At 36.3% G+C, this 12,980-nt stretch overlaps 1 protein-coding gene across 6 annotated transcripts in view; it reads right to left on the bottom strand.

Annotated features, from left to right (window-relative positions):
- The window catches only part of GUCY1A1 (guanylate cyclase 1 soluble subunit alpha 1), a 73,151-nt gene that overhangs the window by 33,387 nt on the left and 26,784 nt on the right, over window positions 1-12,980 (bottom strand). For all 6 annotated transcript variants that reach the window (XM_063638314.1, XM_055276215.2, XM_063638312.1 and 3 more), the window contains 2 exons: window positions 9,038-9,404; window positions 44-105 (listed from right to left, as the gene is read on the bottom strand). In XM_063638314.1, the coding sequence (XP_063494384.1) occupies window positions 44-105; window positions 9,038-9,292 (317 nt within the window). In that variant the 5' untranslated portion in view covers window positions 9,293-9,404. The remainder of the gene's footprint in view (window positions 1-43; window positions 106-9,037; window positions 9,405-12,980) is intronic.

Raw genomic sequence — 12,980 nt, 5'->3', positions numbered from 1 at the left:
CATTGTAATAAGAGGTTCACACAACTAAAGTGGTTTGACTTACCTGCTTTCTTTTATTTTGTGCTTTGCCAATGTTCTCTGAAATGCAAGGTTCAGCCGTTCAAACTGAAAGTTCAAAAGAAATGTTTTAAACATTCCCTTAAATAATAATTTGTTTGAAATTATATATTTAAAAATGCATCCTGAAGATTTATTTTAGAGAAGCAAACACATTATACAATTGCTTGAATGATAAATGTTGTGAATTTTCACTTTGGAAACTGGAAGTGATTCTCTATGTGTTTTGCAAACTGGAGAAGAAGCAACGTTCTGAGACTAATCTGAGATTGGATATGTGTTGTGGCCCACAGGTTTAGCCTTTGGTGGTGGTCTCACTGACAGCCACAGAATAGTTGAGCTGAGCATGAATCCAAACAGAAGATTTCAGTTTGGTACTGTTAGGTCTTCTGCAATATAGGATTCCACGGGCATCGCTTCCTCTGAGTCAGGAAATCCCTCAATGGGCAGTCAATACTTCAATCTCAGCATGGACCAAGCCAAGCAAATTTCTGTTCCTTTCACAAACTCCACACCCAGCTGCCCCAGTGACTCTCTGCCCTTAACTATACATTCATATCATCTTCTTGTCTAGCAAACTCTGGAGTTATCTCTGTCTCTTCCTTTTTTGATCTCTTAAATCTAATCTGTCACCAAAGTTAGTTGATCATTTATTTGAAATGAGCCTTGGGTTTACCTTGGCTTATACTGATTTCCTTTCTTTGAACCAATAATCCTCATCAAATACTTATGGTTTTATTTTCTTTTATTGATTTCTGAGAATTTCATGAGTTTTCTTATTTTGCAAGACATTTGTATGTAAGCTTTTATATTTAATAAATACATGTTGAGTAGCTATTAATTTATCTTAACAGCTGATTGTCTCTAATAAATAAGTGGAAAGTAGAGCATTGATAAGCAGTATTGTCCATTTTTATGCATTCCATGTAAAAATCATATGTATCTATGTATGTACCTCCCTCTTGCTATATATGTGTGTATATATATAGATATGTATATAAAACTATATATTATATATATAGAACCATTGATTCTATATTTTCCCCAGAGGAAAGTGAAAAATTTTTTGCTGTTCCAAGTTAAGAAATTCCTTTTTCCTTAAGAACTATTTATATCTCTTGTAGAGTTTCCACCAGTCAAGTGAGGCACTGGAGTAAACCAAAATAGAGCAAGGTTCTGTTTTAATGACATGAGTTATGAAAAGGGCTTTTAGTTTTAAATATACACATACAAAGCTTAGAAAGAAAATTTAAAAATGTATTGAAAGAAAACACAATTGCTGAAAAAAATTAAAGAGAATTTAAATTTACAATGTGGAACAATTTTTCAGTCTGTTCAGATATAGAGAGAAAGAATACTATCTGCCACAGGATGAAAGAAAAGCTGGTGGAAGACACACCCAGAGGGCAGATTTTGACTCGGGCCTGGTGAGCTATGTAAAGCCAAAGGGCAGTTGAGAAACATGTTCAAGAAAGAAACTATGGGCATATTTCCTAGACATCTTTCTCATCAAGGAAAAAGGAAGGTAACATTAAATTAGTGATACTGTACATGAAGTAAATCAGCCAGGGTGCTTGAAATGTTTAAATATCTCAAGAACCATCTACTTGGTACAGTAGAGAGTTACTCCAGTAACAGAGTATTAATGTGGATACAAATCCATGAAATCATGAGTGGCTATGAATTATTTGTTCCTGCAAAATATATTCATATGAAAAAAGAAGTCTTTAATAAAATAAGGGTTGCTGCCTTTGTGCTTGAGCTCTCAGTTTTTCTTCATAGCATTTGCTCACCAACTTTGTAAATTTTTCATAATCTGTCTCTTCCATTACAACAGAAGCTCCAAAAGGGCAGAGAGTGTCTGTTTTGCTTACCCATCGATCCAGAACCTACAATGGTACCTATCCATAGGAGACGTTCAATACATATTTATTGAATGAATGAATGAATGAATGAATGATGTCCACCTGCCAGCTACTCAAAGTCTTGAAGGCTTAATCTATAAAATTTTATCTGTGAATTGATAAAGCCAAATATAGAGGCATTACTCTCTTAGCTTGTTTACAAACAAATTTAGGTTGTTTCCAATGTAAACTATTTCAATTATATTTGTTTATATATATATTAATTGCTTCTCGGACCAGGAACTTCTTTTTTTTTTTTGGATATAGAGTTTTGCTCTGTCGTCCAGGCAGGAGTGCAGTGGTGATCACAGTTCACTACAGCCAAGAACTTCTGAGCTCCAGTGATCCTCTTGCCTCAGCCTCCCAAGTAGCTGGGACTACAGGTATGAGCCACCATGCTCGCCCTGACCAGGAACATTTTATGGGCCAGGGAGAAAGAAAACCCAACCAATTCTGCTACTGAAGAATGCTTTCTTCTTCCTCTTCAATGCTACTGGAGATACTCTACTCCTCTTTATGTCTCTGATTAAGCCATTGGGTATACTCTTTTACCCTTTCAGTCAAGATCCTTATTTCTCTTTCATTTCCTTCCTGCTACCACCAGAAATGTCTTTTTCTGGTCTTTTCCTCCTAACGTATACACTATCATTGTAAGAGGGGAGGAGAAACGGTCTCTTCCAATTGCTAAGGTTGGTGGGGCAAATGTATTTTTGGCTTTCCATTTTGAATCAAAATTTACTTTCCTAAAGCAAAAAGGAATAAAGTCCATGCAAAGCATTAGTAGCATACTTGACCGATATTATGAGTGAATAGGCTTTTATGGAAATTTACATTCATCTTATACCATTGCTCCTCTGGAAAATTTTTGTAAATTCAAAACAAAACCCATAAGAGACAGAACTCACATGTTTTCCAGGCAGAATATTTATTGGTAGAGGCTGCTGGTGCATTCAGTTTCCTACCTTGGTGCTGTACTTCCTGTGATATATCCTGACCCTGAGATGGTATGAGTCCACAATAAAATTATAAGCAGGATTCAACTGTAAGTGAGATCTGTCACACACAGCCAAACCTCAGCGCCTCATGACATAAAATCAACCACTTCAGGACTGCTCCATACCCCGACAATTCTATATATTAATTTTTGGTTTCAGATTTTAGAACTAAATCCAATATTGCCTTCCAAATTCATTCCTTACAGTTCAATATATGTAAATACTGTGTAGCAGTCTTTTGTAGATCTTTTAGTTGTCTATCACTAAAATGCCCTACTATTTGGGAAAGCCTTTATTTTGAATTTTGGAGGAACACATCCTCTTATTTGCACAATCACTGGAACCTGAAGTATTGTAGATTGTGGACTTTCTGATTCACAGAGGGGACACTTGTTCCCCAATTCAAATAGTTTGTAATGCTCTCAAGTTTGTTTCTCTTGACTAAACAATTATCTTTTGGCTTCATAAAGAATAGATCTGATTAAATTGTTAAAAGAAGTACTTTTGCCACAAATATACCATATATGAATACTTCAGGAATAACTGCTATTTGATGCAACATTGCGGTCAACAATGTGAATTTTAATGAAAATATCATTGGTGTGGTTTATGGATAAGTCACTATTTTTATTGGCTTTTAAATTTTTCTATAGTGTTTAATGTTTTTCTAGACCAAGGATATTTTAATTCATAAGATAAATTGTAATACTGTTTCTTTATTTCTTCTTTCAACCTAATATTCTAGAACACATCTGCAGATCTCATGATTCTCTTCAAATCCTCCTACTCTTACTAGGTACTTGATTTGGGATCTTATCATTTATGTAAGCATATCCAATTCAATTGATTCAATTCAGTAAGTGGTTTCTGATTTGCTGTGACTGTGGCTCCATTAAAAGCTCCTTCAAGACAGTATGCCTGAAGGAGCTTACAGAATTATTGGGAAACAATACCCATGAAAAAAGAGCAAACAATATTATATTATGAAGAGCAATGGATTATGAATGAAATGCAGAGAGTTTTCCATTTCTCCAGTTATCTTTTGCTTTAAGCAAGAGATCTAAATTTATGTGCCTCCATTTCTTAAAATAGAAATGATAAGTTTGCATTAGATGATCAAGAAGACTTTTTAAAGCTCTAGTATTCCATTACTTGGGAACCTCCTCTCACATGTTACATTTGCTAAGGATAATACATTTTTATACTTGCCCGTTCACTAATAAAAATATAACCAGGAAGTTAATTCTGATTCTCTAAAACAAAAATTGTGATGTCAAATGCTATTTTAAGTATCTTCTTTTGGATTATTAATACAACTGAAACTAAATAGTAGTCTAAGAATTAAATCTATAAAATTAACAAATAATCAGTAAAAAAACATAACAAGTATTTATCAAAGATAAGTAGATGTTTGAAGTCATCTAGATTGACTACTACACAGCTCAAATGTATTCAACACTGGAACATTTACTGCCATAAGGATAATGTCTCAGTTGGAGAGGAGTTTTAGTCACTAAGGCCAAACATACCTCTTCCATCTCCTATAGTCTTGCCCTCTCTGTTGCATGACACTGTAGTCAAATCTTAATGCTTATTCTTATAAACTCATGAACAAACAACATAGACTACTAAATTTTTTATATATAATTTTAACCTGGTATTGCATCCTAGTCTTTCAGTACATTTTCCTAGGAAAAAGGGAAGCGAAGTTTACAGCAGCCTGTATGGCTCTTCAGGATCAGGAGAAGGCACATCACCCAGAAACTTCTCTCTCAGCAGGAAAAGAGAGGAATGGAACATGCACATCCACAGAAAATGTTTGAAAGGCTCTCAAAATCTCTAGCTGAGCCAGCTAGTGAATGTCTTTTCCTGTCAAAACCAGTCTAAAAAGAAGCAAAGAGGTGACTGCATACTCAAGTGTGCAGGCACCAAAGCAAAGCTACAAGGAACAGGAAAAATCAGGGAAATATGACACAACTAAATAAATAAATAAATAAACAAATAAATAAATTTACAGTAACCAGCTCTAAAGAAATGAAGAACAATGAATTCCCTGACAAAAAATTCAATATAATGAAATTTAGTGAGTTATAAGAAAACACAGACAACTAAATAAAATAGCAAAACTATGCATGAGCAAAATGTAAATATCAACAAAGAGATAACCACAAAAATAGAGCCAAGCAAAAATTCTGGAATGAAAGAATAACTGAACTGAAAAACTCAATGGAAAGGATTAATAGCAGACTTAAGCCGAAGAATCAGCAAATTCAAGGGAGGTCATTTGAAGTTATTCAGTCAGAAGGGCGAAAAGAAAAATGAATGAAAAAGAGTGAAGGAAGCCTGTGGAACTTTTGAGGGCACCATCAAGTGAACCAGAATTTTTTTTTTTTTTTTTTTTTTGAGACGGAGTCTTGCTCTGTCGCACAGGCTGGAGGTGAACCATAATGTTTTTTAAAAAAGAGTCTTCAAGGAGAACTACAAACCACTGCTCAATGAAATAAAAGAGGATACAAACAAATGGAAGAACATTCCATGCTCATGGGTTGGAAGAATCAATATCGTGAAAATGGCCATACTGCCCAAGGTAATTTATAGATTCAATGCCATCCCCATCAAGCTACCAATGACTTTCTTCACAGAATTGGAAAAAACTACTTTAAAGTTCATATGGAACCAAAAAAGAGCCCACATCTCCAAGTCAATCCTAAGCCAAAAGAACAAAGCTGGAGGCATCACGCTACCTGACTTCAAACTATACTACAAGGCTACAGTAACCAAAACAGCATGGTACTGGTACCACAACAGAGACATAGATCAATAGAACAGAACAGAGTCCTCAGAAATGATGCCGCATATCAGGGGCCGGGCGCGGTGGCTCACGCTTGTAATCCCAGCACTTTGGGAGGCCGAGGCGGGCGGATCACAAGGTCAGGAGATCGAGACCACGGTGAAACCCCGTCTCCACTAAAAATACAAAAAAATTAGCCGGGCGTGGTGGCGGGCGCCTGTAGTCCCAGCTACTCGGAGAGGCTGAGGCAGGAGAATGGCATGAACCCGGGAGGCGGAGCTTGCAGTGAGCCGAGATTGCGCCACTGCACTCCAGCCTGGGCGACAGAGCGAGACTCTGTCTCAAAAAAAAAAAAAAAAAAAAAAAAAAAAAAAGAAATGATGCCGCATATCTACAACTATCTGATCTTTGACAAACCTGACAAAACAAGAAATGGGGAAAGGATTCCCTATTTAATAAATGGTGCTGGGAAAACTGGCTAGCCATATGTAGAAAGCTGAAACTGGATCACTTCCTTACACCTTATACAAAAATTAATTCAAGATGGATTAAAGACTTAAATGTTAGACCTAAAACCATTAAAATCCTACAAGAAAACCTAGGCAATACCATTCAGGACATAGGCATGGGCAAGGACTTCATGTCTAAAACACCAAAAGCAATGGCAACAGAAGCCAAAATTGACAAATGGGATCTAATTAAACTAAAGAGCTTCTGCACAGCAAAAGAAACTACCATCAGAGTGAACAGGCAACCTACACAATGGGAGAAAATTTTCACAACCTACTCATCTGACAAAGGGCTAATATCCAGAATCCACAATGAACTCAAACAAATTTACAAGAAAATAACAAACAACCCCATCAAAAAGTGGGCGAAGGACATGAACAGACACTTCTCAAAAGAAGACATTTATGCAGCCAAAAAACACATGAAAAAATGCTCATCACCACTGACCATCAGAGAAATGCAAATCAAAACCACAGTGAGATACCATCTCACACCAGTTAGAATGGCCATCATTCAAAAGTCAGGAAACAACAGATGCTGGAGAGGATGTGGAGAAATAGGAACACTTTTACACTGTTGGTGGGACTGTAAACTAGTTCAACCATTGTGGAAGTCAGTGTGGCAACTCCTCAGGGATCTAGAACTAGAAATACCATTTGACCCAGCCATCCCATTACTGGGTATATACCCAAAGGACTATAAATCATGCTGCTATAAAGACACATGCACACGTATGTTTATTGCGGCACTATTCACAATAGCAAAGAATTGGAACCAACCCAAATGTCCAACAATGATAGACTGGATTAAGAAAATGTGGCACATATACACCATGGAATACTATGCAGCCATAAAAAATGATGAGTTCATGTCCTTTGTAGGGACATAGACGAAACTGGAAAACATCATTCTTAGTAAACTATCGCAAGGACAAAAAACCAAACACTGCATGTTCTCACTCATAGGTGGGAATTGAACAATGAGAACTCGTGGACACAGGAAGGGGAACATTACACTCCGGGGACTGTTGTGGGGTGGGGGGAGGGGGAGGGACAGCATTAGGAGATATACCTAATGCTAAATGACGAGTTAATGGGTGCAGCAAAACAACATGGCACATGGATACATATGTAACAAACCTGCACATTGTGCACATGTACCCTAAAACCTAAAGTATAATAACAAAAAAATAAAAAATAAAAAAATAATAATAACAACACTTAACTCAGGGGGGGCTTTGAAAATATGAAATGAAATAAAGTAAAAAATTGTAACTAAAGTAAAAAAAAAAAAGAGTCCAATATGTGTATGACTTCCATTGTAGAAATTCAAAATTTACCAAACAAAATAATAAAGCCAACATAGTAAGGACAGGATTCAGGGAAAACACCGAAGCTATCTTAGCTTCCTCATCATCACCATCTGTTCATTTCTGTTCATTTCACTCTGTCCTTGGAAATGAGAGCACCGATTGTTTCCCAGACTGTGCCACAAACCAGCTCCCTGAGGAGGGCTATATCTCTTATCCTAGCCAATGCTGGCTGTCTAGCAACTAGCGTGGGGTAAGAGTAATTAAACATTTCCATTTCAAAGGTTATCTGCCAAAGTACTATTGTGTTAATATTATATCTGAAGTAAACTCCCTCAAATTTCTGCTAAGTCTAATTTATCCATCTTTCAAACTTCAATTTATTCTTCCTCAGTCATTCCAGCCTGGATTGTTTACAGCAGGAATTAATTGCTCTATCCTTTGAAAGCTGTGTAATTTTGGTCAAGTCACTGAACTTCCCTAGCACTTCCTGGGAGTGAAACAAGATTATCTGTGAAATTCCTTTCAGTTCTGAAAATCAGCCGGTCTGTGGTTCTTTGGTGCTTTGCACACAGTAGAGGGTTGGTATTGAGTCAATTAAAAATTATCAATGTATTATGTTAGCTGGTGTCTGATTAAGTCAATCTCCAGCCAAATTCATAGGTTAAGCAAATCTATATAAAACTATGAAGACTGACAGAGGGAGGAAGACATCATGAAGACCTTCAACTGCTCTTCTATTTATTTGGGTCTGTGTTCTCTTCCCAGAAGTTTCCTTAAAGGTGGATTGACAGAAGGTGCTCTAGATCTCAACATGACACTATACTATGCAGCTTGCAGGGCTATATGAAGAAGTGTGAGAGCCACAGGTGTAGGCAATCACAGGCTCATGACTCCAACCCAGGGGAGAAGGTCAAGACTGGTTTGAGCAGAACTTCAGAATCAGAGCAAGCAGCCAAGCGAGATTTTCACAACTATGAAAATTGGCAGGGGACGTATGATGCTCTTTAAAATTAGGAGAGAAAACCCCAGCAGAAAATAAGTTATTCTTTGAAGAATTTAATTTTAAGATAATAGCTAACAACTACTGACAGCTGATGGTATTGCAAGAGCTATGGATAGTTTCACTTAAAACTCATTAAAACTCTAGAAGGCGGGTACTATTATCATTTCCATTTTAGGGATAAGGAAACTGAGGTAAAGAAGCATTAAGCCTGTTGCCCAAAATCATAAGGTTTGTCAGACTGCAGTGTTCTTTTGAAAAGAATTCAAGATCATAAATATTTTAAGATAAAACACAACCTAAGAACACAATTGCTTTAAAAGAATATTTTTATGTGTTTCAAGAAAATATTCTACATTTATTGTAGCCCTGAAAGTGAGAAAGGAAGTGTTTAAATTCTCCTTAGAAAAACATTCTTCTACAATTTCAAAGTATTACAATTTCAAAATCTGAAGAGCAAGTACTCACCTCTGGGAAAATCAGTTTGCAAATACTCTCTGCCAAAGTGTGAAGATAGACTCGGCTCCGACTGGTTTTTCTTTGAGGAAGACTTTCTTGTATGTTCTTCTCAGGAATGTCTTGACAGATGGGCACGGTTGCTTTGCAGCTCTCTGAGCTTCCTGCTGCCTCCTCTGCAGACTCGTTAGGAACTTGACCTGGTGCCAGTAAGGAGAAAGGACACTCTCCTGTGATCTTGAGATCCTTGAGCTTCGTGCAGAACATGGTGTTGGTGTCTCTTACCCTGCTGCGATCTCCTCCTGATGAGCTGTAGTTCTTATATGAGACTGACAAACAGAAGCCACTATCAATTCAAGGACACTGGTAACTGGGATGTCTATGGGCAGCAAAAAGTCAGAACAGAAAGAGGAGTGACTTTATGCACTGATGAAAACAGAAAAAGACAGGTGAGAAAAAGCAATAGTCATGTCATTTTCAAGTTAAAAAAAATTCTGCTGGAAATGCCACTTATAAAATGAGCAGGACATTTGGCAAAGATCTTTACTTAATATGTATGAATTTCACTATATTAGCAAAATACTTGCTGTTACTATTTTAACTTTTAAAATAAAAGATATTTTTCCAAAATGTTCTTAGCATCAACTACTGATTTCCATTTTTTATACTCATCTGGTCTAGTTTGATTTCACAAGAGTGGAACACCACGGTTTTATGACAAAAGCCACATCTAAGTCTATGTTTTATTAATGCTTATACTACTACATTCTCATTACGCTCTCCTTTCTGAAAAGTCAGAACAGTAAAAACCAATGGCTTCCAAAAATACCTAAGAGAAAACAATATGTGTAATGATCCCCAAGTACATGTTTTCAGATTTGAAACACCAACTTACAAAAAAAAAAGTTCAATGAAAAAAAAGTTCAATGAAGATGATTATGGCAGAAGAGAAATTTTATCACTTTAAATAGTAAAGCAATTTAAAAATATTATCATCAAAATGGAAAAACATCAGAACTCCTGATCCCCAAGAACATACGATGGGATTTGCAGGGGTCTCTGGATCCAAATCTAGTCAGCACTGTGGTGAGGCAAAGACTACCCCACTTCCCACTGAAATCATAAGCATCGCCATTCCAGCGTATTTTCCCCTGTAGTTTTGTTTTTTTTGATGTTGTGGTTGTAAATTCTCTCACAATTCACAACCCATTTATCATTAGCTATTTGTTACTGGAACTGTCAAGTTGTGAATTCAGTTCATCAACAATACTAATTATCTTGATTAACTGGGTCTACCAGCTATTTCCTACTCTTGGGGAAGAAAAAGAGTGGAAAAGAACTCATATTTGCTAATCCCCACATGTACTAAGTACTATGTGCCTGACACAGTGCTGAAAACTCTATGTTTACAATTAATCCTCACAGCAACCACGTAACACAGGGATTATTATCCCCAATGGGTAAGAAGCTCAAAAGTTTAGGTAGTTTTCTCTCATTTGAAATGCTAGAGAATGACTGAACTAGGGTTCAAATGCAGATTCAGCTGACTCCGAAGCCAATGTGTTTTCTTATAACTCCAAACTATTATTACTAAATTAGAGCAGTTTCCACATAATCGGGCTTTGTTTATCAACTAAAAATAGATTTGTATCTTGAAAATATGGTTTACAAATTTATATTAAAATTCAGTGAGGAACATAATTTCCTGCTCATTGGGTGGTGGTATCTGAAACATCTAAGATACAGCCTTATATTTGAATCTTTAGAGTTGGGGTTCAATTAGTTTTTTTTTATTTTCTATGCTCCTCAATGTCCTTAATATGTTCCCAGTATGTAAAAGCAACAGCTTGTAAATTGTCACATGTAAGTCATCTAATAAGTTTAGAACAATGAACAACTCATTTTCTGAACTGGGACAAACAAGGAAGCTAAATTCAGTATCTGATCCCCATGGGATGTCATGGGACATTAGGTATAGAGGAAGATTATGGATGCTGGCAGGCCAGAAGAAGCTGCCGGGGCTCTGTTACCTAAAGTTATAACCAAAATCTATGCTCATATATAATTTATGAATCTTCAAGAAGGGACAAAAGAAAATCCTATGCATTTATGAGTAGAAAATTTGTTCTGCCAGAATAGAATGGAAGCGGTCTACCTCAAAAGACTACTGAAGTGGTCCAAAGGTAATATGGCTATAGGGGGAATGATTACTTAGATTCTACAAAACCTAAATATCTAATAATTTTACCCACATTTGTTTTGGGACTTAATGTAATAAATATTTGTTTCTTAGTCTTTACTACATCTCAACATAATTCTATTATTGTTTAATAACTTCTCTTCCGATTTAAGCTTCAAATCAGTGATCAATTTTAAGCTTTAAAAGTGCTTTAACCTTTTCTGTAAAGGGCATGAGAACAGATACTGTCAGCTTTGCAGGTTACATGGTCTTTATTGCAACTATTCAACCCTACCATGGCAGTGTGAAGCCAGCCAGAGATGATATACAAATGAATGGGCACAGATGTGTTCCAATACAACCTTGTTTGTAAAAGCAGACTGTGAACATAGCCAGCAGTTTGCTGACCCCTGGTTGTAGAAAGCTGAGTATATTAACTAAAGCATTTTAATTAAAATATAATTTTGACTATAGGAGCAAAGTTATTTCCTCATCTCCTCTAGTCACACCTCTCCAAAAATAACAGCCTATGCAGGTCCAGTTTTGGCTGGGGTCGGGGAGCTTGGAGAGTTTTTTTCATTATTATTTGTAGAGAAAAGGTCTCACTATGTTGCCCAGGCTGGTCTCTAACTCCTGGGCTCAAGCAATCCTCCTGCCCTGGCTTCACAAAGTGCTGGAATTACAGGCATGAGCCACTGTACCTGGCTGGGATCCAGTTTTTGAACAACTTCAACATAATCAAAGAGAGTGTAATAGATAATACTAAATAACTATTTATACAAAAAATAGTGCCATTATTTTATATTAATTTTCAGGGAAAAGAGCTGTATTAACTGAATGTCACTATTTCAGTTATATCAAAATCTAGCTACAATAACCAGCAGAAAAGGGTACACAAAAACAAAAGGGAGACAATGAGAAATGGCAGATTATAGGTTAGGTCTGAGGATGGCATAGAATTATTACTAAAACAAATTATTCTGGTATATATTAGAATTTTAGTATTGGACTTAGAAGTTCGCCATAATATAGTTTGTAATAGATCTTTCCATTAAACTTAACTCTCTCATTCACATTGGATTTCAATGCTGGTACCCAAGCCCAATATTTTAATTCTTATCTTCCTACTGAATCCAGCTGCAGCAGAATACAATTGACCAGTCAACCTTCCTTGAAATAATTTCTTTTCCTGTACCGCACAGTACTATAATTTCCAGGAAATGTGCCGAACAGTGTTTTTTATTAAAGCAAAAACAGCCAACAGGAAGCAAGTTGTGCTTACTTTAAGATAGTTAAGTGTTTGGTCTCATTAAATTACATATGTATAAACAAACTAATTAGCATACTTCATCTACTCAACTGATGAAATTACACTATGAAGCAGATGCACGCAGTGTTGATACCTTGGAAACCTGTTTGTCTTGCTTTTGCCTGCCAGGAATATTCTGTATTCCTGGCAGGCAAAACATTGTTCCTCAACTAAACTAGTGATGATTTTTATGGGTAACGTTAGCAGTAACTTCAGAAATGGTTTGGTCAGTTGGTGAATTTAGTACATAGTTGGTTGTAGAAATGGTAGTAACATGGTAAGGGAAAAACAAATAAATTAAAATAATAAATTTGGCGACAGGCCTTGGCAAGAAGTGGAATAATATGTTCTCAGAAACTTGAAGAGGTACTTCTCATTCCAAAAGTTGATAATTAAACAGCCTCCAAATAAACTTAATGCTCGCTCTCTTTTTACTAGTGAGTGATTAACTTTGCCGTGGTGAGAAT

This window comes from Symphalangus syndactylus, chromosome 4, assembly GCF_028878055.3.
Source record: "Symphalangus syndactylus isolate Jambi chromosome 4, NHGRI_mSymSyn1-v2.1_pri, whole genome shotgun sequence".
Classification (NCBI taxonomy): domain Eukaryota; kingdom Metazoa; phylum Chordata; class Mammalia; order Primates; family Hylobatidae; genus Symphalangus; species Symphalangus syndactylus.
This window is presented reverse-complemented; position numbering and strand designations above follow the sequence as displayed.